This window comes from Acanthopagrus latus, chromosome 13 (assembly GCF_904848185.1).
Source record: "Acanthopagrus latus isolate v.2019 chromosome 13, fAcaLat1.1, whole genome shotgun sequence".
In the NCBI taxonomy this organism is placed as follows: Eukaryota; Metazoa; Chordata; class Actinopteri; order Spariformes; family Sparidae; genus Acanthopagrus; species Acanthopagrus latus.
The window spans coordinates 14,838,278-14,862,646 of NC_051051.1; the positions used below are offsets into that span (position 1 = coordinate 14,838,278).

Genomic DNA, 24,369 nt, shown 5'->3' on the forward strand with positions numbered 1-24,369 from the left:
TTTCAAACAACTACTCTATGTTTGGAGTCATGTTGCATGCCACATGGCCGTAGCTCAGGAGGTAGTAATGAACTCCAAATTGCTCCTTAGGAACAGTTGGCACACGGCCTCTGTTATCAGTGTATGACCGTGAAGGAATTTGTAAGTCACTTCGGACAAAACCGTCTGCTAATTGCCCTCAAATGTAAATGCTGAGTGACTGCCGGTGAAAACGCGACGTTTCCTGTAATGCTGCTTCATAATAAAAGCTTTTAAATGAACGAAACAACAGGGGGCTTTTATTGTGGAGAAGTTATAGGGAACGAGACGTGTTTGTAACCGAATTGGCAGAGCCACTTTGTTAACGGCAGAGCGGTGGGGATGGAGACAAGTGCGTCATTGGTTTGAGACACACCTTTCAGGCATGTGGACCAGCTGTGGTTTACGTACACAATACTCCTGCTGCTCAAAAAAGAAGAGCCAGGCCATCATGTAGCGAAATAAATCCCATAAATACTAAATAAGTAGAAGCAATGGGATCACACCAGCTGCTATGCCAGTCCACAACTCCTCATTTTGACTCATGACTGCTATATTTCGATCTCATATGCACATTTGGAAAGAATTGTGCACATACTGTGTGTGACATGATGTCTAAGATCTGTCCGCACACGACGCCTGGCAAAATACTCAAAACTGCCTCTGTCTTGGTTCCTCCTGCAAAAGTGGCACAGACGCACACCCGACCAGCCGCCGCCGCCGCCGCAGATGGTAAACAAACCTTTTATTTCCGAGCGCCGGGTACACCCAGAGTTGTTTCGGTGCTGATTGGAGGGCTGATCTTCCATCCAGCTGCCAGCTAGCTCACAAGCCAACAATGACTCGCGATGCTGAATAAGGCTGTCATGACCTGGTGGGATTGACTGAAAGGGCATCATGTCTGTATGAAAATCAATAGCTTCACCTTTCCCTATAGACGCACACACATTCTGCCTCTGAGGGAGAAATGTGCTTCAGTTTCCACGGGTCACCTTTAGGAGACTTGGTTGCCGAGTGTTCTTTAGACTGGGCCTTCATCAATCATTGTCCATATACTCTTAGGTTGCTTTAAATCTCACAGGAGCCAATTTGAACGTGACCTTTCACAAACCCTGCTTTATGGAAATAATCCCATCATCCATTGTGTCAATTTGATTCATTCATGCAGCAGCACAACACATTACTGGGACTGTGATGTGCTCGGCTTACAGAGTCTTGCGTCCTCTGTGGTGTAAAGGGCATCAACCCCGCGGAGCAGGTGTGATTTTAGAGAAGGAAGCTGTGTGTGTGTGTGTGTGTGTGTGTGTGTGGAGAGAGGTTCGTGTGGCCTCTGCAATCATGAAATATGAATTTGTTTTTTCGTTGTCATCCGAGGGCTCCAAGGTCAACAAAAGGTTCCGGCGAAACGTAAGTAAGCCATTTGGAAAAGTCTCCATTTATGCCAGCGCGCACACTCACACACACACTCACCCTCACACACACTTTTGACTGCAGGTCACGCACGGAGCACCTCCCTGCATGACAACTATTATGCTGCTTGAGCAAACGACTGACTGCGCCACCTCCCCGCAAAAAACCCCCCCGAACCTGTTCATTTTTGCTTTAATGACACATCTGCTTCATGCGAGTCTGAGCGTTCGGCACCGGCCTCAGTCGTCACTGTGTTCTTTATCTGGGCTCCTCGGCACGGAGAATGTGGCTTCGCTTGGTGTGACAGTGTCTTTGTGATATCAAATCTTTAAATCGGCAGCGTTTCTTTTACTTTCACTGAAGCATGTTTCATTCTCTCCCCACGGGAGGGTATAAAAAGGATGGTATACAGTATGGATGTTAAAAAAAAAAAAAAGAAGAAGTTTGATTATAAGTCAGGAAAACATGGCACCTTATTTATAGATGGATTATTAGAGGAGTTTGTCCTCTGCCGTAAAAGGCCAACGTCTCTATCAGACCGCCTGTAATGACGTTTACCTCTGACATGAGTCCTGGCATGTCATTCGGTGACTTGTTAAACCTGCAATGAAATCGTACTTTCTTTGTGCATTTTATGACTCCGCTTATTTGTTTGATTATGTTCATGCAAACTAATTGTCCCTTCCCAGAACTAACCCTTTGCCAGATTGCATCCTGAGTTTTTGGGGTGAAATAACAGTCTACTCTCAGTTAAAAAAAAAAAAAAGAAGGCTTCTCCACCCTGAACAAGATTCAAATTAAGGAAGAATGTGACACATTTAATTCAATCTGACCTGTTGTGGACGCGGCCCTGATTTACTGCTGCTGTGCAAAACAGCGTCTGAGCAACAGTCCTCTATGCTTACACAGACTTTCTTTCCACCTGCCTACATAGCTGTAACCAATCTTATTCCACCAGTGTTAGATTTTAACTGAGAGCATGTCACCTTCTTAGTTGGCGTACATTTGTTAATGCACTTAACATAAAGGTAAAATAAAGGTTCATTTATTGTCGTTTAAGAACACCAGGGTTGTAAATAAAGACTTTGTTTATTCCCCTTATGCTGCAAAAGAGAAGAAAGAAAAGGGGAGAAAAGCAAAATTGCTTTCTACAGTGGAGTGTTGAGGATGAGTTGAGGCGTCTCACAGCCTGAGGAGCACTGTAGTCTGGCGGTACAGCAGCGGAGATTCATGCGTTGGGCGAACAGACTGTGTTGTACGGCGCTGGGATGAAAATAATACACCATCAGCCATTGGCCGTTAGATGCGCCATCTGGGCAACTTGAGGGACATCTACAATCTGTTGAGAATGTGTTCGTCGTGAACAGATTGTACGTTGATTATGATCAAGAAATTTAAAAAAAGAAAAGAAAAGAAAAAAAAAAACCCACAATACACACAAGTCCCTCTGTCTTCTCACCCCTCTGCCTCCTCTCCTCTGTCTAGATGACAAGAAGAGCAACCTCCCCCCGGACTTCGACATCGACATGGAGAACCCGGAGACGGAGAAGGCGGCCGTGGCCATCCAGTCGCAGTTCAGGAAATTCCAGAAAAAGAAGCAGGATGGGAAGCCTTAGAGCGGCCGCCGTCCGCCGCGCCCTCGCCTGATGTGGGCCCGGCCTTTGCATGTCAATCAAACTGCACCGTCATGAACTGAGAAGGAGGGGAGGGGGTGGGATTCCTGAAGGCGGGGGTCCCGGGGGTGGGATGGCCTGGGGCTAAATGGTATCTTTGTGAAAGTGTGTGTGTAATTACTAACGTATAATGACTATTATATACATTACTCAATTCTGGGTGTCAGTATTTGATTCTTTCCTATGATTTTGCTATTTGTGTTTTTTACTTCACTGACACCTCACGGTGTGGCTGCAGTAGAGCTTACGGCTGAGTAGATTTTCTGATGTCACGCTCAGTGTAACATACCCATGTGTGACACCCAAAACTATAATGAGTCCTCTCATTAGTGTCAAACAGTGATTATCTTTGATTCAGGGGGGAATATAAAGCCACACGCATTGCTGTGATTAACGTTTTAGCCTGGGTCATGATTTCATTAACAGCCAGGCGTCATAATCAGAAGTTTCTCAGCTCTGTTGGAGGTCTGTTAATGTTTTCTTCCCCTCTGGCGGGCTAAAACGACACCGTACAGTTGCCAGCGCCGTCACGCTGCATCACTGTTGCTTTTAAAAATCAAATCAGTGTCTAATTTGTGTTTCGGGGGGGGGGGTCTGCCCTCTGTCATGTCCTCACATCTGCTTGACGTGAGCCTCCCTCGAGCTGTGTTGTCTTTGTGAAAGGTGTAGACGCCGTGCCGTGATTTTTCAGGTTGCCACTTGTGTTTCCTTTTCCTTGTTCCCGTTCGGACGTGATTTTCAATATTGTCATTGCTCCGCTGGCTCACACGTGTATACTGTACAAGCGCACACGATTATGCATGCAAGCTTGCACAGAGGAAGTCCTACAGACACACACATGCACACACAAGACACAGAGGAATAAATAAAGACGTTGAAAAGGTGTGCGAGTTGATTGACTTTCTGTTATTTGGAGTTGTTCTAGTGAACGGATGATGCCACAGTGAGTCCTGTTGACCGCTGGAGTATACAAGGTGTGTGCGGTGTGTAGAATGGATTTATTACTATCATTAACATTAGCTAACCCAACCATATCTGATCTGGTAGAAAGAATGCCGATATCGAGCTGTCCCAAGTACTTGTGGTAAGAGGAGACACGTAATCAGTGCAGGAACAGACTTTGACACAACACCGACCCTCTGCATTGAGTGAACTAAGCTGAATTGAGCTGAATTGCACAGTGGGGAATGTAGGCGTGGGGTTTTGAAAAGGATGAGGAATGTTTGGAAGTAAAGGTGATATCTGTGATTCTGCTGTATCAATTCTGATCATTTGCTCTTAAACTCTCCAAAATGATCCAACAGCGTTATAGTAGACTGCTTTTAAAAACCTGGTGCCTACATTACCCATGATGCAGCTTTGTCACTGAGTGACATCGCTGGACACGAGTTAATCAGAGTGCATGCGGCTTCCCCCAGAGCCACAAAAAGCTTTACAAATACTATACATATTGTCGCTGTCCAGCCAAATCCATTCCTCAAGGATGTCAACTCTTTCACGAGCTAAGAAAAACAGCCGTGTTTTAAGCTTTCGGTTTGTTTGGATTAAGAAATAAAATAAATGTCTCAACTCACTCGTCCCTCCTTCAGTTTTATCAAAAGAATTAAAAAACACCAAATTTGGAGATGTGTGTCTTTCACTGGACAGTGACGATATGCAGTGGCACTCCCTTAAGACCTGCAAACACACTTCAGTGTGTAGGGTTAGGGTAAGGGTGGAGTTACCCTTTAATGCTAGGAAAAAAAAAACCGTGTCCAGTCCAGCTTTGACTGGTCTCTGTTGAGCACTTTGGTATCTTGTGCATTATACAGTAACAACATTACTTCATGCTTTATTACTGAGCATGAACACATTTGAAGCAATAACCAACCACTGCTGTCATCACTCTGGAGGGATGAGATGTTTTCAGTCTGAATCTCACATAGTCATTTTCAAAACATCCATGTTTGCTTACTGTCCTCTGTCAAGTCGGCGGTTTCAGAGTGTCCCACAGGGACCTGAGGCTGTTTTCACATGGACAGACCTGAACTATGGACAAAACTAATAATCAAACTTCTGTTCAGATAGATGTCGAGTTCTTGTCTATATATAAAGACAGGCCATTATCTTCGATAAACTGCTCAGCTTCAGATGCTCCGACAGATAATGTCTGCCCTCTGACTGAACAACAGTGATAATATGATCCCAGACACTGCGCCCTGTGAGCATGTGTCTCTACTTCGCTGCAATGGAAACATGGCTCTCATTTCTGAGTTAGTCTTGAGATAGAGGAGCCAGTTAAATGAAGACACCTAACCCTACAGAGCAGTGTAAAACATCATACGGTAGGCTACATACAGACGAAGGCTTCAGATGCATCTTCTGGGCTCAAAATGGGTATGACTGGTCGCTCTGCCCGATACTGTGTAGAGAAACATTTTGTCAGTGCTCTCGGAAAACAGGCAGAAGAGTACTTCAAGACGTATCCAGCGACTCCAAAGAAGGCAATATTTCAAAAGCATTACAGTTGCTTAATCCAAAAACTGCCAAAAAAGACGAAGGGTTTCAACATTTGAAGATGCCACTTTATGTGCATGTGGCAACAAGTGTGCATCTGTGACCAGAGTGAATTTGTTGAACCGATCATACTATATGTCACACTTCAGTGCTTCATCAGTTCAAATCTAGAGGAGACCGCCGAAGTCCTCGGCCATTGAACGGATCTGAGGGGAGAAAAACTATCCCCTAAATCCGACAAATGAATCATAAACAACGCCGGCTGTCAGCTCCAAACTGCCCGTGGAGGTGCGGCGCTCATTGCTCCCCTGTTCTGCACCGGGGACATGTTTATGACTTTACATTTTCGGAATCATTTCCCCGGCGCTGCCTGCGACAGCTTCATATTTCTTGGGGCTGATCAGAGGGAAGAAGAATTCGGGGGGGTTCGCCCGCAACTTATTTACGACAGCGGTTATGAAGCGCCGAGTGCGGCAGCAAAGTAAATCTCCCTTTCCACGCTTAATTTGTTGGGGACTTGAGAGCAGGATGGCAGATACAGTTATCATGCTGAGTAATACGCCCTCCTGCCAACACCCCACCCCACCCACCCACATGTCCTGTGATATAAGACCATGGAAGCAATTTAGCGGGGCGAGACATGTGAGGCTCAGGCAGAAGATCGGAGTGGCAGAGTTGGAGAGGCTTCAATTACCAAAGCGGTTAGCGAGGGAATTCTTCATAACCGCCGAAATTATGTGACCTCACTTTACGGCTGTGATAAGATTTAAATGAATATTTATAAGCACCTGCAGTGATTTTCTAGAGGCGCTGACATTTTTTATTTTTATTTTTTTAAATTCACACCGACTTTATTAAAGGAGAGATTTACCCTCAGACTCTCTCATTTTGATGGATTTAATCAACCTGTAATGTTCAGCGCAGTTGGTGATCGTAAGTTAATCCTGACCACGATTGCCTGCGTTTCCCAGAGTGCCTTTTTTGACGATCATGCCATTAATGGCAGCGGCGAAGTGCTGTCAACTGAAGAGGTCGTGGGTGCGTGAATATGTGTCATCTCACTGACTGGCAGGTGGATCTGCCACTTAAATTCCATGGTACATACTACAATAACTTAACCCTGTATGATTATATACTACTAAATTGTATACACTGCATTCTAATTGTCACGGTATACTGATTTTGCAGTAGTTATAACAAGAAATCTAGATACTTTCAACTTTTTGCTGACAGGACATGATGCGATATGTGTGGCCAGGAAAAAGCAGGCAAACTAAACTGCTTCTGCATCATGTTCGGACCACATGTTCATGAGCTGACTTTTACAGCAGGAGGAGGGATGGTGGTGGTGGTGACGGTGGTGAGAGAGTTCGGTAAGATGGCTGCCAAGTCGGAGACTACCCTTTGAGACCGTTGCCAGATCGTCGTTTGTGTTAAGTTTCACTGATGAAACCGAGTTGTTCTTGAAAACCTGGCAGGCATCTTAGTGGCAACAACAACAAAAAAAAAACAGGTATTTTAAGCATAAACACGATCTTAGTGGATTTTGTGCCCTAAACCTAAGCAGACCATCAGCACAGCGTAGTCACAACATCGAACTGAAATGTAAAACGTGCAAGCGCTGACATTTTTACTGACGATCAGGTCGCATGCTGTGTTGTGTTTTTATCATTTCTTCAGCGTGAACACACCACATACTCCACACTTCTTAATTAGTGTATAATATGGATTTCCTAGCTACACCCCTGATGAATTCTCAGTGTGTTGCTGCTGACACAAAAATTAAACTTGACGTTTGAAAATGTTTTTACATTTTTTTTTTTAAATGTTCTGGGTAGTCGTTACGCTTCAGCACATCTGCAGTCCAGAAAAAATACTAGTCATTCACACATTTTACCTCACCTGGTTTCTCTGGGTTAAGAGGGCTGCAGTTCATCTCAACATGTTCTGGGAAGAAATGATCAGATGAAGTTCACAAACTGAAATGCGCTGGCTTGACTCTGAAGTTACTCTGCATAAGTGTTGCTGGACTGCTGGACAGGTAATCCCTACTTTGCGTCTTCAAGAAATTATTGTTGGTAGGGGAGAACAAAAAAAAAGAAAAAAAAGTAAAACACCGCCAAACAGCAAAATGGCCTGCAATGTGTTCGTGCAAGTACTCCTCAAATGTTTAAGGGGTGTGGGATGGAACTTGATGGGAGAGGACAGATCAGTGAGTAAACTAACTCTTTTACAACACTGCCACCTGCAGGATCACAGCCGGTGATCTGAGTGACCAGCGTACCAGCAGGCGTTACGGCATCTTATGGCTGTTAGGATGAAAATAAAGCGAGGATTCGGGCTCCCCTGCTGAAATTCAAGACCTAAACGGCCGGAGAGCAGAGCCTCCTCCCGCTCTGCACGCGTCTGCTTCATCTCCACACCACCATCAGTCACTCATGTCAAACCCGCGGAGGACACTTTGGGGAACAGCCATTTTATTAATCAAATTGGAACTTTGTGTTAGTTTCTCTTTATTCCAGTGCCACCATGGTGAACACTCATGTTAAAAATAAAAAGTGACATTTTTTTTTTTTTTGTTGTTAAGATGTATAATCATAATGAAGACAGTTCAATCATAGAAACTAATCATAAAAACTGACATAATGACCTCACAGCATTTTGGATCAAACTCTTCTCCCTTCAGGCTAACTCAAAGAAACAGAAAGAACAGAAATGGGCCAGGGTAGACAGGAACAAAAAAACAGCTTCTTACGTATATCCACATTTTTTTTTTTTTTTTAGATATTTCCCATAGACATTATAGGTTTGGTTTGAAGGGGGGAATTCTGCTGGATTGTCTCACGTTTTTTTTTTTTTTTTCCCTGTAGAGGAGCATCGCTGCAATGCAGCAACAGTAAATCTACTGAGGAGAGTGAGAGCCCTGAAGACTCTACCTAGTGCACTGAGAGTAGGGGGATCTATCTGGACACACTTGAGTTGGGGTGTTGTGAAGTGCAAACCATCAGTTCTCTAAACCCTCCCTATTCTAGCTAACATCATTTACCACCCTGGCAAACAAGCAGTGGTAAACTACACCTGAATACATAGCTGGAGAGTGTCCGGCCCTGTAAGTATACTCACAACATAGTTATTTTTCATCATTACAGTACAGTATAGAGCAATAGTTTTCATATACTTTTCATATCTTTTTTTCATATTGCACCATCAGAGAATGGGACACAGAGAAAGATCAACAGAGACTCCATTTCCTAATTAAAACGAGATATGTGCAAACATGACTAAGGACTTTATTAACCAAATCAATTCTTCCCTGTAATATCCACAAATAAAAGTGATTTCTCTTTTTATATATATATTTATAGTAATAAGAATAATAAATCTTCACATTGGATCATTTCATAGTGTGACAAAATGCTCGACTGGGCTGTCCAGCCACGATCGTAATCCTCATTGTCTTTTAATTGGTCAGTCCCCATGCATCCATAGGAAATAGATTTTTTTTTTTTTTTCTTCAAAAAAAGTAACAATTTGAGAGCAGCTGAAAAGTTTGGACTGGTGTCAATTGCTTTCATTCCAAGATTTCTCCCAAGTTTCATTCAGTGTTTCACAAGGATATTCCATAGGAAAAAAATGACTCCAAATCGTCATCTTCCACTCCAGAAAAAAAGATGTCCGGTTCTTATGAAAACATCGTAGCAATGGTGATAATAGATCATTTATTAATCAATAATTAATGATCATTAATAGCTGACAACTAACAATTAATAATCACTGATTAATTATAAAGAATTAACAATAATCAAGAATAAATAATGCTCCCTCGTTACTCAATTAGTTTGGCAAAGCTCCGGCTGGAGTCGTTTCCGATGAGTGAATTTTTTTTCTCAAGTGAAAAACAAAGAAAAAAAACCCAAAAGAAATACAAACAAGAGATAAAAGAAAGCTCTAAAATAAATAAAAGGAGATTAGTAAAAGTGACCCCGCCCTTGGAGAGGGGGACGTATATACAGAACTGCGTGGTGAAAGTCAGTTTACTGCACTTGAGTGTTAAGTCCAGTGTTAGAGTGAGTTCTAGTCCCGCCCTAGGTGCCCCTGCTGTTATACCAGCGTGTAGGACTTTGCGTAGGGGTTGCTGCTCTGTTTGAGATGTCCTCGCGAGTCCAGCAGGGACTCCTGGGAGGTGCTGAGCTTGGCGGCCTGGGCCAGCTCTGAGCCCTCTCTGTGTGGGAGCGTGGCTGCAGTGCCAGGTTGCCACTGGGCCACTGGGTCCCTGCTGGCCTGAGGGGCCTCTGTGGGCGTTGGGGGGGCCATGCGAGAGGGCCGCTTCAGAGAGCGACTCTTCTGGGGCTCCAGGCAGGCCTGGCCCATGGCCGCCCTCTCCCCACTAGCTGTCCCCCTGGATGACCCCGAGCAGGACATGCCTCGGTTTAACAGGAAGTCCATGCGCAGGTACGGAGGAAGGTGAACCAACTCGCCCCCTGCAGGACAACACACACCTCGGAGTTAGATCGAGAGAAAAACATGCAGACATTTCCGCTCAACATCAACATCACCTGACTTCTTCAACTTATTTCATTCATGAACTGTTTCTTTTGATTTTGAACTCCAGGTGTTGGTTTCAGCAGCTCTTGTTTGAGGCTTTGTCCTCCATCTATTGACTCACCTTTATACACGATGAAAACAGATCTACGTCAGCTTATCAAAGCAATAAATCAGTAGTTTATTCAGTCTCTGACGTGGACTTCTAATTTCACAATCTGACCCTTCAACCCTTGTTGCTCCTGATTACAGTTAACTATTAAATAACTATTAGATTGTTTTTTTTTAAAAATGAATATCACTGCACAGCAAGGATGTTATACATTAGTTTAAACCAATCAAGCCTGTTTTTTAGTGTCTTAGAATGCACACAATACATTTACACTTATCAAAACTACCACTTGTTAACTGCAGATCTGAATGATTTTTGAAAAATTATTTTATCAGGCATTTTTTTAACATGAACTTCATGTGTACTGATGGATGCCGCAGCTGAGGTGGTTTTCTGGACTCAGTGTCTCATTAAGAGCTGTTAGCATCTCCACAAAGTGTGGCTCATTTGGACGTAAAAACCTCGATCATACATGTTGGCAAAAGTAATCAAATTTACTCTCATTCGGTTTCAACACAGCAGCCACAGTTTCCTACTTTAGTTTTGTAAGAGAGTTCTCATGAATTTTGTCAGCAGCGGTGTGAAATATTAATGGTCTAATATCTGAGATTGTCCAATTTTATGTAACTCAGATTGAATTTCTGACTTAATGGCTCCCCAGACTCTCCCCTGAAGACTTTAAGTCTTACCTAACTGATACGATCACCAACTTGAATACATTTGGGACTCATGGTGGTATTAGTTCATGGTTGGATATCAATATTAGACAGGAAGTTAAAATCAAGTTATTAGTGTAATATAATAAAAGGTTAGCATGTTGTCTGGGCTCAGCCTGAGACAGCTCTGTGGCCTCTGACAGCGTGGTCTCACCCGGTCGGTGGGCCTTGGGTACGGCCATGTTCATGACCCGGCTGACGTCCTGAGGCTTGGGCGGGGAAGCAGTGAAGCGGCAGATGCCTGATTCGGACGGTGTGCTGGAGGTCAGGCTGTCGGTGTAGTCGTTGGTGCCTGCTGTCATCTGCTCTGAGGAAGTGTCAGAGATGAAGCATTCGGTGATGGTGAATTTGGCGTGGCGCAGCTGCTCCTCCATCTTGGCGTGCTCGTAGGCTCTGGCGAGCTCCTCATAGGTGGAGGACGCGCTCTCCGTTGACACCATGCTGCTCCGCGCTCGGTCTGGACATGGGCCGGGGTTAGTGGAGGAATTAGTGTAAGAGTTAGTGGCAGAATTGTTGGGATGTTACTTTGTTAAAGTTGCCCGGAAACCGATTTGTTGTTAGAGATGACGAGCAGAGTTACAGTGTACATTTCAGAACAGCTGTATCCAGATGTGACGCTTACCTGTATCCTGAGATGGGCTGACGCTGTAGCTGTCACTTTCTTTGTCCACAGAGCCTGCGACTCTGGGTGTGGGCAGCCTCCAGTCAGTGCTGAGAGTGTGGGAGGAGACAGGGGGGTGTGGGCGGTTCAGGGTCCACTGGCTGGCGTAGCGGTTGCGAGCAGCTGGGCCGGCTTTGGCTGTGCGGCGGGCTGTAGGGTCTGAGGGTGAGGAGGACACATAGTGTTTTATGCAGGTCGTCGGAAGGACATGACTGAACTCAATGAAATGGTCATAGTAGTCACGGTAATAGTAACTAATTCCTTGCATTTGTCATCAGTTGCAACCAAAATGTCCAAAACCTGTATCCCTCTTTTCAGGACACACAGGCTCCATTTGGAAGTATTTATCAGACATATTCTTGCTTAGAAGTGGCTACATCAGTGAGGGTTTTGTGAAAATGGTAGGAAAAAAGTACTATCATGACAACAGTTTGAATATTCAGTCTTGTGTGCACAACTCATGAGCTAGTTGACTATTAGTTGTCTTCTCTAGGACAAACAAAAGGGTCCCTGTTTGAAATTGTTATGTGCACAAAGTCTCACACTGACACACAGGGGTCATGATACACAGTCCTGCCAATGACTTCACACTATTCCACTGGTATACAGGTGGGAGTCATGTGCTAAAATATGCAGCAATGTTCTAGATTAAAGAGTAAAGACGGCTGAAAGCTAGTGAACAATGCAGGATTAAAGTATCTGTCTATGTAAATTTTTTGAAGTACAACAGTCTGGTTAGTATATGTAGAATATAACAATATCCATACTCTAATGGGTAACACAGAATGTAAACATAACTTTTGTTTGTTTACAAGAAAGCTCCACAGGACACCTTTTAAGTACAAGATCATGAGGGTGTGCTGGATCTATGTTTCAGGGTAAAGAGTGTGCCATGTGAGTGAGGTGGTGACTGAAGTAGCCTGAACTAGCTTGCAGACTTTGTTTCATTTCATTCTAAAGCACTCAGCGTACAGCAGAGGCAAACAAAAAGCACATTAATGGAGGAAAATTACAAATGAAATAAAGGAGAAATGCTTGGAAAATAGAGAAGGCCGTGGAAACAAAACCAAATGTTTATTTAATGAATTGTGAAGTTGAAAAAAAAAAAGCGTCCGTACTGGACTTACTGGTTCCTGGTCTGGCGTCAGACACATCTACCAGAGGGCCGGTGGCTTGGGACAGGGACTGGTAGTGGACTGTGTGTGTGACGGTGGACGACTTCTGTTTCTGGGTCTCCCCGAAGTCGTTATCAGTCAGTAACACAGTGGACCTGTCGTCTGTGGGACCGCAAGCAAAAACAGGCTCAGCACTTTAATAAGCATTTAATGTATTCATTGCAAAGCAAAACAAACAAACAAGAGCAGCCCCCTCTGTGGCAGCAGTACACACCAGTGGTGAGCTTACCGACAGTCTCCATGGTGTCTCTCTCCTCGATGAGGAGCTGCGCTCTGGGGATGTCAATGTGCATGCGGAGCGTCTGTTGCTGTTTGTTAATTGGCTCTGCTGGACGAGTGTTTTTACTGAGGAGCACAAAACAAAAGAGAACTTCATTATCACAAGCTCCTGTCATAATGAACTCTCCTGTGACAACAATGCAGTGTGCATACTGAGATGAAGTTGCTGAACATTCTTACCTCATGAGCATCTCAGCCAAACTTTTTGCATCTGCGAAACAAACAGAAAACGTCCGTTAACTTGCTGAGGATAAGAGAATCGAGGCTAAACTCTGTCGTGCTCGATGATGTTCTCATCTCACCTCGGAGCCTCTTCAGCCTCTGCTCTCTCCGCCTCCTCCTCAGCACCAGCAGCCCGATGAAGATTACGACAATGCCCACCAACACACAGGAGATGGTCACCATCATCTTCAGACCTTCACCGCCACCAGAGTTGTCCTCGCTCACATTGGGTGCCTTCACCAGTGGTGCGATGGTACCTGGGCAGAAGTCATATGAAATGAGTTATCCTAATACTGTTGCTCAATCCAAAAGGGCTTTAAGACATAATTTACGTGACAGAAAACAATTGTCAGTGTTGTTGTAGGAATCACAAAAACAAATCCATTTGACTTGTGTTGTGTCTACCGAATAACCATTATGTATAGTGCAAAAGTTGATTAAGACTGCCAGCAGCTCCAAGTTAAGATTCCAATCAGGCTGCTGCATTCTGTTATTACCTGCACTCGACCTTTTGCAGAACTGGTGGTAGTACCTGGTTCCCAATCTGCCAAAGTGCACTTAAATGCCAATGAACTCATCCTTCATAACTAAATGCTTGCAGGATGCTGGTGAAGGAGGAAGCGACATGGTTGGTCTTCAGAGGTGCTTATGGCAGAATACAACTGAGCTCGCAGGGTGCAATATGAGCTGGCTGTGCCCTTTATCTCAGAGGGGATCATGAAATTATTCTACTCATGTGGTCGCATTCAGTAGGCTTGTGATGGAGTATTATAAGCAGCAACACACAGACAAGTTACAGCCACCGGCGTCAGCGTGAAATGTGTCTTTTATTGCCAAATTCAATCACCTCCACCTCTAGAAGGAGTGATTTATTTCTCTTTGTTTCAAACTTCCACTGTTAGCCAGACTCAATATGCTGAAAGCGCAGGTCCTTTATCACAGTTTCTCTTCTTATTCAACAGTCTGAGTTTCGGTGTTCACATCATACTGTGTCAGGCACAGTTTCAGCAGGCCATGACAGATATTTCATTGACTCCGTCCCCGCAAAGAAAAGAGCAGGCAACACTTCTGTTCCCCACTGTTGTGTTACTCACTGCCATCATAGCTGAGCGTCGCGAACTTGACTCTCTTCTCAGCGTAGCCGGCGCTGTTGTAGACCTTCATCTGCAGCTCGTACCAGGTGGCCTCCTGCAGGTCATACAGGATGTAGCTCTTGGTGAGGGAGGTGCGCTGTGCCGTGGTCCATGTGGGTGACTCTACAGGCCGATACTCCAAGGTGAAGGAGGTGATAGGGCAGCCACCGTTATTCCAGCCGTTCAGGTTGAGTTTGACCCGGGTGGCGTTGATGCTGGTGAAGAGCTCCTGTTCTTTGGAGTACTGAGGTTCTGCAGAGCGAGGGGAAGGAACGTCTCAGTGTGTTGACATTGTAAGAATGAACAGTGGCAGAAGTTAAAACTTGCAGACTCCAACTAACAATTATTTTCATCGTCAATTAATCGTACAAATATTTACTTAATCGCTTGATCTAAAAAAAAAATTATGTGATGTCTTCACATGTCTTTTTTTGCCAGGCTTTCAATCCTGAACCCAATTTATTATTTTAAGACAACAAACCTTCAGATTTGGTTTGGTTGGTTTTAGCAGTTAAAAAATAATTCCATGAATCGTCTCATCATTTCAACTGTAATAAAATATCATGTAATTTGTGGTTTTAACAAGTTACATTTTGCAGTGTACTGGTTCATTTAATAACCAGTTAATTTTCTATGTATATAATCAGTTAATTAATGGCAACAAATACAACTTCCGTAAGTGTGCAAGTTTGATTTCATTAGATGCAAGACTCTTCCAAATGCAAATATAATCAAATATTTTGATGAGGCACTTAAAAATATCTCTCATAATCTAAATGATAAACTGTATTTTAATGCACAACTAAAAAGTAAACTGTGTATACCTTTCCCATGAGTCTTTGCTTCTATGATCTCACTGATGCGTCCTGGCCCCACTGCATTCTGGGCTGTGAGTGTGAACTTGTACCAGGTGCCACACTTTAGATTCTCCAGCCGATAGGAGCGCTCACTGGGACTGATGGCGAAGTTCCCCCACTGCTCGCTGTTATCCTCCGAGTACTGCAGAATGTAGCCTGGAGAAGAACACATGACTGTGAATGGAGAGCCCCTCTGCTATTATTGAGAAGGGAAACAGAAACAAGCTACAAAAACAAAAAAAGGGGAAAAAGGAAAAACAGTCGGACCTCTTATGGAGCTGCCTCCGTTGTCTCCAGGGATCCAGGAGAGGGTTATTGAGGTGGTGGTGGTCTTGGTCACTGTGAGACGAGGCTGGTCAGGTGGAACTGAAGGAAGGAAAACAGAAAAAGTCCACAAATAATTAATTAAAAGGACAAGTCATGGGAGAGAAGATGTGTACAACCAAGATGCTTATTACTATCCAACAAATAATGTTTCCTACTGTTACATTGCTACATAGTAGGCATATGGTTTCAATTTCTTCACCTCCCATCCAAGAGGCTTCTTCAGTCTTCAAGAAACTCAAACAAGTCCGGATGCCTACGATATAGCACTTAGAATTTCCATGACCAGGATGATTGAGACCCTTCATCAACAATGTGTTAAACACATGACCTGCGTGTTAAATTCTCATGAGGACTAGTTGTTTAGAGTTGGTACAGAAACGCTGTGTTCTCCACTTGTTTTTTTTTTCTTACCTTGAACCTGCAGGTTGAGGACGATCTTGTCCGACCCGAAGCTGTTACTGGCCACACAAGTGTAGTTCCCAGAATCCTCGGCTTTCACTGTGCGAATGACAAGGCTGCCATTACCGTGGACACTCCGCCGGCTGTCAATCACAACAGGTGCTGGGGTTCCATTGCTGAAACACACATGTAAGAATTAATGTTGCGTTTTTATCGTCAGCTGCTGTGGAGATGGTATTCACAACTTCGGCTGTATGTTTGAATTTGTACTGTGCTCACATCTCCTTCAGCCACTTGATGGTCGGCGATGGATCGCCCACTGCTTTGCATGGCAGCACAATATCCCTCATCCAGGGGGTCGTCACTGTTCTGTTGAAGGTCAGGATCCGAGCTGGGGCTGCAAAATTACACACATGCCACATCAGCCAACAGAAGAGGTGCAGTAACACATGGGTGTGTTGTTGTTTGCGTAATGATTTCAGAAGACTTTCACTATTGTTGTGCTTTCATTTCCTCGCTAACCACTCAGCTCACTGAGTCAGTGCTACATCGTCAGGGGCCACAATCTGATGGTGTTTCTCTCTCTATCTTAGCAATGGGGCAGAGAAGAGAGACCATCCATCACCTGGACATTAGACAGGACTCCGGGTCCTGACTCCAGACACCAGGGAGTCTATCAGTGTATGCAATCAGCTTATCAGCTCTCGCCAACCATGTTAAGTGTTGACAGGGCCAAAGGCAGGCTAATTCACATTCAACTGATGCTTCCCCACCTGTTGTCTTGTAAGGAGATACCAGGAATGACTACTGACTACTTTCTCGGGAATCCACATGGGTCAAGTGAGTTGGGGTAAAAAGGTGAAGCAGTGCAATCCACATCGAGGGTTCCTGTTTGCATTTCAAAATACCGTACACTCAACTAAACTGACTTTCAAGAAGTTATTAAAAGTTAGCAACTGGACCTCCTGCAATAACATGGTAAACTCGGAATTGTAAAATTTCCTTCCTCGTTGCTATACAGAACTTGTGCTTTAACCTGAAGGAGTCCCACAGTTATGCATCCTTGCACTTAAAGTCCGGCCAGGATGAGGACACCATCGACCTCTTTTACAGTCTGATAGAAACCTTTAGGAGGTCACTTCTTAGTTTTTTAATTTACCAGTAAATCAGGGAAATTTAATGTGGAACACAGTAGTGTTTCTTCAGCACTACCTATCAAACTGTACCAAAGCTCAACTCCACCTACCCTCAGCCATGGGCTTGACTGTGATGATTTCACTGGCGTTTCCGCGGCCTGCAGCAGTGACGGCCACCACCCAGATACTGTACTGACGGTTCCTGCTCAGGTTGGGGATGCGGTAGAAGAAAACATCTGGGGCTGCTTCAAACTCACTGCTCACCTGGATGAGGAAAGACATTTAGGATTGTCAGAACTTTTTGATCTTGTTTTCCATCAACATTTTTACACTCACTTAAAGGGTAATTCCAGTACTCTAATATCTGGGCTATTAGATTTTTGGTGTTTACATGACTAATAGGTACAAATAAGTTTTAGAGGCGGTCCTGCTTGTCTGTAGTCGGCAGCCATGAGACAGGCTGAAATGGTAACTTTGTGTGTAACTGCGCCCATCAAAAGTATAGCCACATAAAGCACTTGTTTTTGACAAGCTCAGATTGTTATTCTAAATGTCTGACAACCTAACTGAAATGATCCCTAGGTAGACATGCTTGTGATGTCCTTTTTGTTTAACCAGAAACAACCTGGTGTTCTCTGTAGGTTCTTCACAAACAGTAATAATAACTCCTTTACCGTTTTAAAATATTGATTATAGATGATTTGTTGTTACTTTTATTTTTCAGGAAAATACTTTTCATTAGGAACAAACAGCCTCAAACTGTTAGGACAGGCTAACACATTGTTGATTCTGGCCCTTTTATGAGCTTAGTTGCTAATAAGAAAAATATAGAAGCCTTATAGAAGTTATTTTAGAATCACATGGCCAGATGGCCCAAAGTATCAGCTAAATTTCGTCCAATATTAAATTATGAATTTATCACAGGAACTTTAATGGTTATAAATACTGTCTCATTATGTATATTTTTAAATGTGTTACCGTGGGGTGTGGGTTGGAGCAGAAAACGGTGTATTTCCTGATGATGCCGTTCACTTTGAGAGGAGGAAGCCAGGACACAAACACCACAGAGTTTGATGCAGCTGCTGCCTTCACACCCGCCGGAGGACCAGGGACTAAAAGGAACAGATGAGCCAGTTGATATATTTCACACATTAAGCTAATATTATTACTCAGAAGATCTTTATGGGGCTTTTTACACTGATTGTAAAGCAAGATAACAGATGGCCGAAAGTCATTTTCTACAGGACTTCCTGCTACATGCAAGAGTTACAGCTCTCCGCTTAATAAGCATATTTAAGACCCTGCTGCCTCCTTACCTCATTTTTACCAGAGGGGTTCATTCACTGCTGTATTTTCAGTTTAGCAAAACTGATCTAATCTCCATGTAATATAAATATCAGACTGACATACTGCAATTCCTTGAGGCCCTACAGCAGCGAGTTAAACTTACACTTCGGCACAAGCATGAGCATATCTGTTAAACAGCTTGGGTGAGTTGCAAGTGAAATGTGACAGTTGCCTTTTTATTTGGAGAGGGGACCTAATCTTCCTACCGTCTTCCTTGGTGCGGGTGTAAATCTGTTCACTGCGAACACCGTCTCCAGCTCTGGTGAAGGCCAGCACCTGGATGCTGTAGTTGGTGTACTTCTCCAGTCCATCCAGCTCCAGAGAGGGCTTCGAGGTTGTCACATTCCTGATCTCTCCAAGCTCTGGTGGACAGATAACAGGAGAGGGAGGAGGAATAAAGTTACATTTAGGGAGCACACCTCAGGTCAAAGATGTTATTTAATGCAGGTCTCTTACTGTAAATACTCCAGTGATGTGACAAGCTGCCACTGATCCAGACATGTGACTATTATATTATACAGCAGATCACATACATTAAAGTAGATGTCAGTCCCTCGGGTGTCACAGCACAGTCTTGGGTATAATGTCATAGTCAGTCACAATGCTTAAACAAGCCTGTACCCAAGGTCTGCTGGGGTGGCAGGTCCTGACTGGCACCCTGCTGTCCTCAGCTGTTAAGGTTTGAATTATTGATGACTTATATTATATTCCTTTTTTAACAATGTATTCTTCTCCCTCCTTTTTTCTATTTTCACTTCTCCCTGGAGATCTACGAGACCAGCTGCATCTCCTCTTCTCCTGCTTTTAATGAGCAATTAAAATGTCTGGAATGCCCATCGCACTCGCAGACATTTACTGTACAGTAAATGTGTTTCATGCATGACTGTGTGTGTGTATATGTGTTTGTGTCATGATATCCAGCTATACAGCGCAGACACAATCTGAAACCATTAGTTGATTAAAAGGTACGAGAATTTCTCCTGAATTTGAGGTTTTCTGGTAAGCTGTACTAACACTAACCCCCAGAAATGCCACTGATTGCTTCTGAATGACTTCAATGTTGTTACCTTAACTTAAATTATCTTTATTTCCTGGTATAGATCATAGTTTAAAAAGTATATTATTATATGGCCTAACAAACAAATTCTGTCTGTAAACAATGTCTGTGTGCAAATGACTGCATTCTGGTGTTTATTATGTATTACACAACATCTAAACTGTTTTGGAATCAAGGTGAAATTAACTTGTCACATACACAATTTACTGTCCCAGCTGTTGGAACGCTTAGTAATTTTAAGCAGCTTGTTGCATTGGTAACTCATCTCTCTATGCACCGGTATTCACAAAATACAATGCAGCATCTATTTTGTCTCTTTTTTTGGTTGGTTTGTTGGCTCATCCCAGCCATAACACAGTTTATGACCGTCAGATTGTTCGGTTTCCTTTACACGTGCACCTTCCACAAGAAAAATCCTTAAAAGCACTGGGGATATTTTTTTGCTGTTACTGGATAAAGTTACAGGCCTGTGTCTCCCTCTGCTGGTCAATGACAATACATTCTCTCACACTGAACATCATTACCGATGAACAGCTTAACTGCAAATAGTACAAGAGTGTGTTAATGTGAACCACTATATTTATATGCAACAACATGCATCAAATCGTTTACAAATCATGGCATTTAAATTGAGCATTGGCCCATGGAGCCACAGACTGTTACCATGCAAACTAATCCTGCCTGTCAGATTCTGAGCGTTCATGTTCTATAGGCAGGCCAACATGATGTGACAGTGCAGGGGTCAAAGGTAATCGTGCTGTCACAACCCATCCCTCTGACACAAATCCAGCATGTGACAATGGCCTGGCATGCCGTCTGACTTCCACAGGACCAATCAGACTTTTGGCCAGTAGTAGAGGTTACTCAAATACCCACAATGCACCAGGGTAACTATAAGCTATATCCTACTCTTTAGCATCAATAACAATCCTCATTACTTGATTCGTTATAGACAGTAAACACAGCATTTTCACAGTATTCGACCCAATGCCCTTTAAATTCAGCACGGATTACTGGATAAATAAATACCGGCGCTCTGAACTTCAGCCCGTAAGTTAACAGATATTTTTCATAATTCTAATCAAATTATTTAAAGCTAAGACTTTCTACATGTATTTGTAATAAATTATCTATAAGTGCTGGTCAGAAAACTACTGCCAAGTGTAAAGGAGTAACTGCAACCTTTCTAAACGGGATGCGAAGCCTGGCCTGCTGAATGACAGTCCTCTCCCTAACCCACTCGGCCATGACACCTTACTCTGAATGCTAAAATGACAGTCCTGGAACAACATCAATTATGATATTTTAGGAACTACAGAAACACAGTGATATCAGACGCACAATAATATATTACCATTCATGCTTTTCTCTATCTACATTTTTTTTCTATGTTTATCTATGCTGAATTGCTTCCATTTTGGATAATTCATATCACTACTGTATCCTATTTTACAGAATCTCTGTAAATACATTTTTGATTTGTTATCATATATCATATTATATATTCATTTGTTATTATATAATATGAATAATAAGAAGTAATCTTTTGTGATACTTGTAGTATAAGATAGTGTTATCCAGCTCTGCTCTGATTGGTCTAGGGTTAATGGAGCCCTGTGGAATATTCTTAAAAAACAAACAATAGTAATGTTTACATACAGAGTGCCTCACCTTTACATCTAACAAACATGTTGAATGCATTTATTTCTCATAAATCATATGCAAAGCCAATCTGAATCCAGATTTAGCTTTGTTTTTTTTTCTTGTTTTGTTATGTTTACTTGACAAATTCTGATGAAAATCTCCATTACTCTGTTAAATTCAATTAACTGGGAGCTATCAGTGTGGGGATCCTTCCATCTGAACAAGGGGACACAAAACCTGTAATGAACCTATAAAATAAAACCAATACAATTTTAAGGAAAGAAGCAGCTTTCCAAAATGCTTTGTTGTAATGTTAAGATTCCTGGGGACTGTGTCATTTATATCCAATTATGTTTATGTTGTTGTTGATGTTATAAATGCTATACTTTTCTATGTCATAAATACTATGTACATATTTAGTTTCATAGGTACGTGTAGAGTTCATGTCTTTAAGTCGTGTACAGATATAAATGTGTACCTCCATCAGGCAGGTTGGCCCAGTAGATGACCCTGAAACCCAGCAGGTTGCCATTCAGAGCATCTTTGGGAGGAGTCAGCCAGGACAGAGAGATGACCTCTGGAGACGTAGCAGTGGCCTGGACGTTCTCTGGAGGACGACTGGGCACTGAGAGGGAAGAGTATGAAAAGAGTGAACTCTCAGTAGAAACAATCAGACTGACACCATGTGCAGTAGCAGCACCCTCTGATCTCCACCAGGTTGTGATATAAGCTCACAAATCTCTCACACTGAGCTGGGTGCCTCTGTGAGAACAGCACGTTTGCAGCTGTGGTAAGCAATACTTCTGTAAGGACACAGGTGTAACATGAATCCAAATATATGAAACATCCAACAATATTGTAGAATCCTGTGTCGTTTTTTTCCAGAATCCCCTGCTGTTCTTCACTCATATCTTCTTTTTCTAGTTTCATTCATAATATTCTGCCCATTATCTGTACTTCACTGAGTTAGATATCATATTGGAGCTTTTTCTTCCTCATGTCTTACCATCCTCCAGTGTGGTAGCAGCCACCTCTGTGGAAGAGGGACCTGTCCCAGCGCTGTTGCTGGCTTGTACTACGACCCCATACTGGGTGAACTTCTTCAGGTTGTCCAGAACAAGGTTCTCTGCGTTATCTCCTGTGGTCTCCACGCTAATCACACTGAACTGGTAGTTTCCACCAGAGCTGTACTCTCTGTAGCCCACCTGGTAGCCCCTGATGGCTCCATTCTGCAGGTGCTTCTTGGGTGCCTGGCAAAGGAAAGACGGGGGTTATTCGAGATAATGGTGATGAATGTCCCTGCGTTTTTCTACTTTGCAAACTTTTCACACAGTTATGTTGTTTTCTTTCCCTGAGTGCCCTTCAAGGTCCACATTAGGTACATTCTTTTATTTTTCACCCATGCCCCTGACATCATGGTGCCACATGGTGCAAATGTATTCCTGATTGTGCTGAATGAGGACCTTGTCAACACTCACAACAGTCGGACAATATATGAATAGCATGATAATCAATCAAAAGTAACACAGTTGAGCTGAGGCATTCATACAGCAGCCAATACCATCCTCTCCTTCAGCTGCATGGTTTATATTCCTAAAGGTGTCTATTTAGATGCATTCTGGCACACACACACACACACACACACACACACACACACACACACACACACACACACACACACACACACACACACACACACACACACACACACACACACACACACACTTCTTTAACACCTTCACTATTGAGGAAAAGCCAACTGAGCATACATGCTGTTTTCCTGTAATATCTTGTTTTACATTCATAAAGTCAAACAGTTGCACCTGGGACCTGACCAGTACAACTGAGCAGAGGCAGGTTAAATGTTTAGTTCAAAGACTCATTGACTTAGTTATTTAACTTGAACTGAATTTAAGACAGCATTTGAAACAATAATCTTTCAGCCAGAGCTCATCGCTCAGCTCTGTCATCCAGGACTGTATCTATCTGAACAACACTACACACTCCCTTCATGGAAAACACAGAGCTGGGAAAACTTACCCGCCATGTGACTCGAATGCTCTGAGAGGAGAGGGCTTCCAGCTGCACCTCCTGCGGTGGTCCATCAGGAGCTGAGATCACATCACCAACATGTCAGCATCATAAAAACTGTACACGTCCGACAACTGTCTCAAAAATATTTACGAGATATGACATAGATTTACTGTGGTACAAAACTCTACTCAACAAATGTCAAGTGAGTCTGAGTCTGGATGCGGTGGTTGTTTTTATAGGTGGCCGCTGAGGGTGAGGAGAAGTGCTCTGCGGGGGGTGGCAGGGATGGGAGATGAAGGGACGGGGGGCTAATTTGCAGAGGGGGTCCAGCCTCAGTCTATTGATTGTAGTGTGACATTTACCACTGAGGCCGCTAATTGAAAAGTTCTGCTTTTAGTGCGGGGTCAGCGTGTGTTCAATAATGCAACAGAGCCAATGGTGCTGATGTCACCAGGCTGTTAATGAATTGACTCGGTCGGCCTTTTTCTTCCTTATGCCTCTTGTCTTTCACTCACGTCAGTCTATTGTCTTTCTCACTGTTTCATTGGGTCACAGTAACAAACTGATTTATTCTTGTTACCATTACAGTATAATGTTGCATCAAAATAAAGGGTGAAAAGAGAGTGTCTGTACCGTTTGCTCCTGATTTAGTCCTTTACAGAATGCACTGCAGACTGTATTCACATTCTTGGGTGGGTGAAAAAAGGAAAGTTCATTCTCACCTGCTTCGTCAGTGGTGATGGTGAGTTCATTGCTGGCCTCGCTTTTGCCGATCAGGTTCTTAGCAAACATGCGGATGTTGTAGGTGGAGGAGGGGTGCAGGTCGATGATAGTGGCCTGGTTGAGCTGAGGTGAGACATCTTTGGTCTTCTGAGCGGTATCCCAGGAGGCTGTAGAGGGGAGAGGCCGAGGTTTATTTGGGTTGAAGAAGTCAAGGGAGAGGTCAAATCTAGCTAAGTGCATTAGGGGAGGCTATATTACATTAAAGCTCTGAAGCAAAGTGACTGCAGCAATAATTCATCAACCAAAACACATCATTCTCCATGCATTTTATCCAAAGCTAGATGTGAAGTAGTTGTTTTGCTCAGAATATGATCGGACCATCTCATTTTAGATATAAATGCGTCTCCT

At 43.3% G+C, this 24,369-nt stretch overlaps 2 protein-coding genes across 10 annotated transcripts in view; one reads left to right on the forward strand and one right to left on the reverse strand.

Moving 5' to 3' along the window:
• LOC119031582 overlaps window positions 1-3,130 on the forward strand; it is a 30,987-nt gene extending 27,857 nt beyond the window's left edge. Inside the window, exons 4-5 of the mRNA XM_037120152.1 lie at window positions 1,393-1,425; window positions 2,914-3,130. Coding sequence (XP_036976047.1) covers window positions 1,393-1,425; window positions 2,914-3,044 — 164 coding nt within the window. The 3' untranslated portion in view covers window positions 3,045-3,130. The remainder of the gene's footprint in view (window positions 1-1,392; window positions 1,426-2,913) is intronic.
• Window positions 3,131-8,052: 4,922 nt separating this feature from the next.
• The window catches only part of dscama (Down syndrome cell adhesion molecule a), a 110,143-nt gene continuing 93,826 nt past the window's right edge, over window positions 8,053-24,369 (reverse strand). For 5 of the 9 annotated variants that reach the window (XM_037120338.1, XM_037120334.1, XM_037120335.1 and 2 more), the window contains 19 exons: window positions 23,961-24,128; window positions 23,245-23,315; window positions 22,211-22,454; window positions 21,683-21,829; window positions 18,710-18,865; window positions 18,135-18,268; window positions 17,267-17,420; window positions 16,300-16,417; window positions 16,033-16,196; window positions 15,562-15,660; window positions 15,262-15,450; window positions 14,399-14,689; window positions 13,385-13,561; window positions 13,263-13,293; window positions 13,018-13,148; window positions 12,747-12,905; window positions 11,590-11,787; window positions 11,122-11,424; window positions 8,053-10,078 (listed from right to left, as the gene is read on the reverse strand). In XM_037120338.1, the coding sequence (XP_036976233.1) occupies window positions 9,699-10,078; window positions 11,122-11,424; window positions 11,590-11,787; window positions 12,747-12,905; window positions 13,018-13,148; window positions 13,263-13,293; window positions 13,385-13,561; window positions 14,399-14,689; window positions 15,262-15,450; window positions 15,562-15,660; window positions 16,033-16,196; window positions 16,300-16,417; window positions 17,267-17,420; window positions 18,135-18,268; window positions 18,710-18,865; window positions 21,683-21,829; window positions 22,211-22,454; window positions 23,245-23,315; window positions 23,961-24,128 (3,314 nt within the window). In that variant the 3' untranslated portion in view covers window positions 8,053-9,698. The remainder of the gene's footprint in view (window positions 10,079-11,121; window positions 11,425-11,589; window positions 11,788-12,746; window positions 12,906-13,017; window positions 13,149-13,262; window positions 13,294-13,384; window positions 13,562-14,398; window positions 14,690-15,261; window positions 15,451-15,561; window positions 15,661-16,032; window positions 16,197-16,299; window positions 16,418-17,266; window positions 17,421-18,134; window positions 18,269-18,709; window positions 18,866-21,682; window positions 21,830-22,210; window positions 22,455-23,244; window positions 23,316-23,960; window positions 24,129-24,369) is intronic. The other 4 variants (XM_037120336.1, XM_037120337.1, XM_037120339.1 and 1 more) reach the window with 4 other exon arrangements.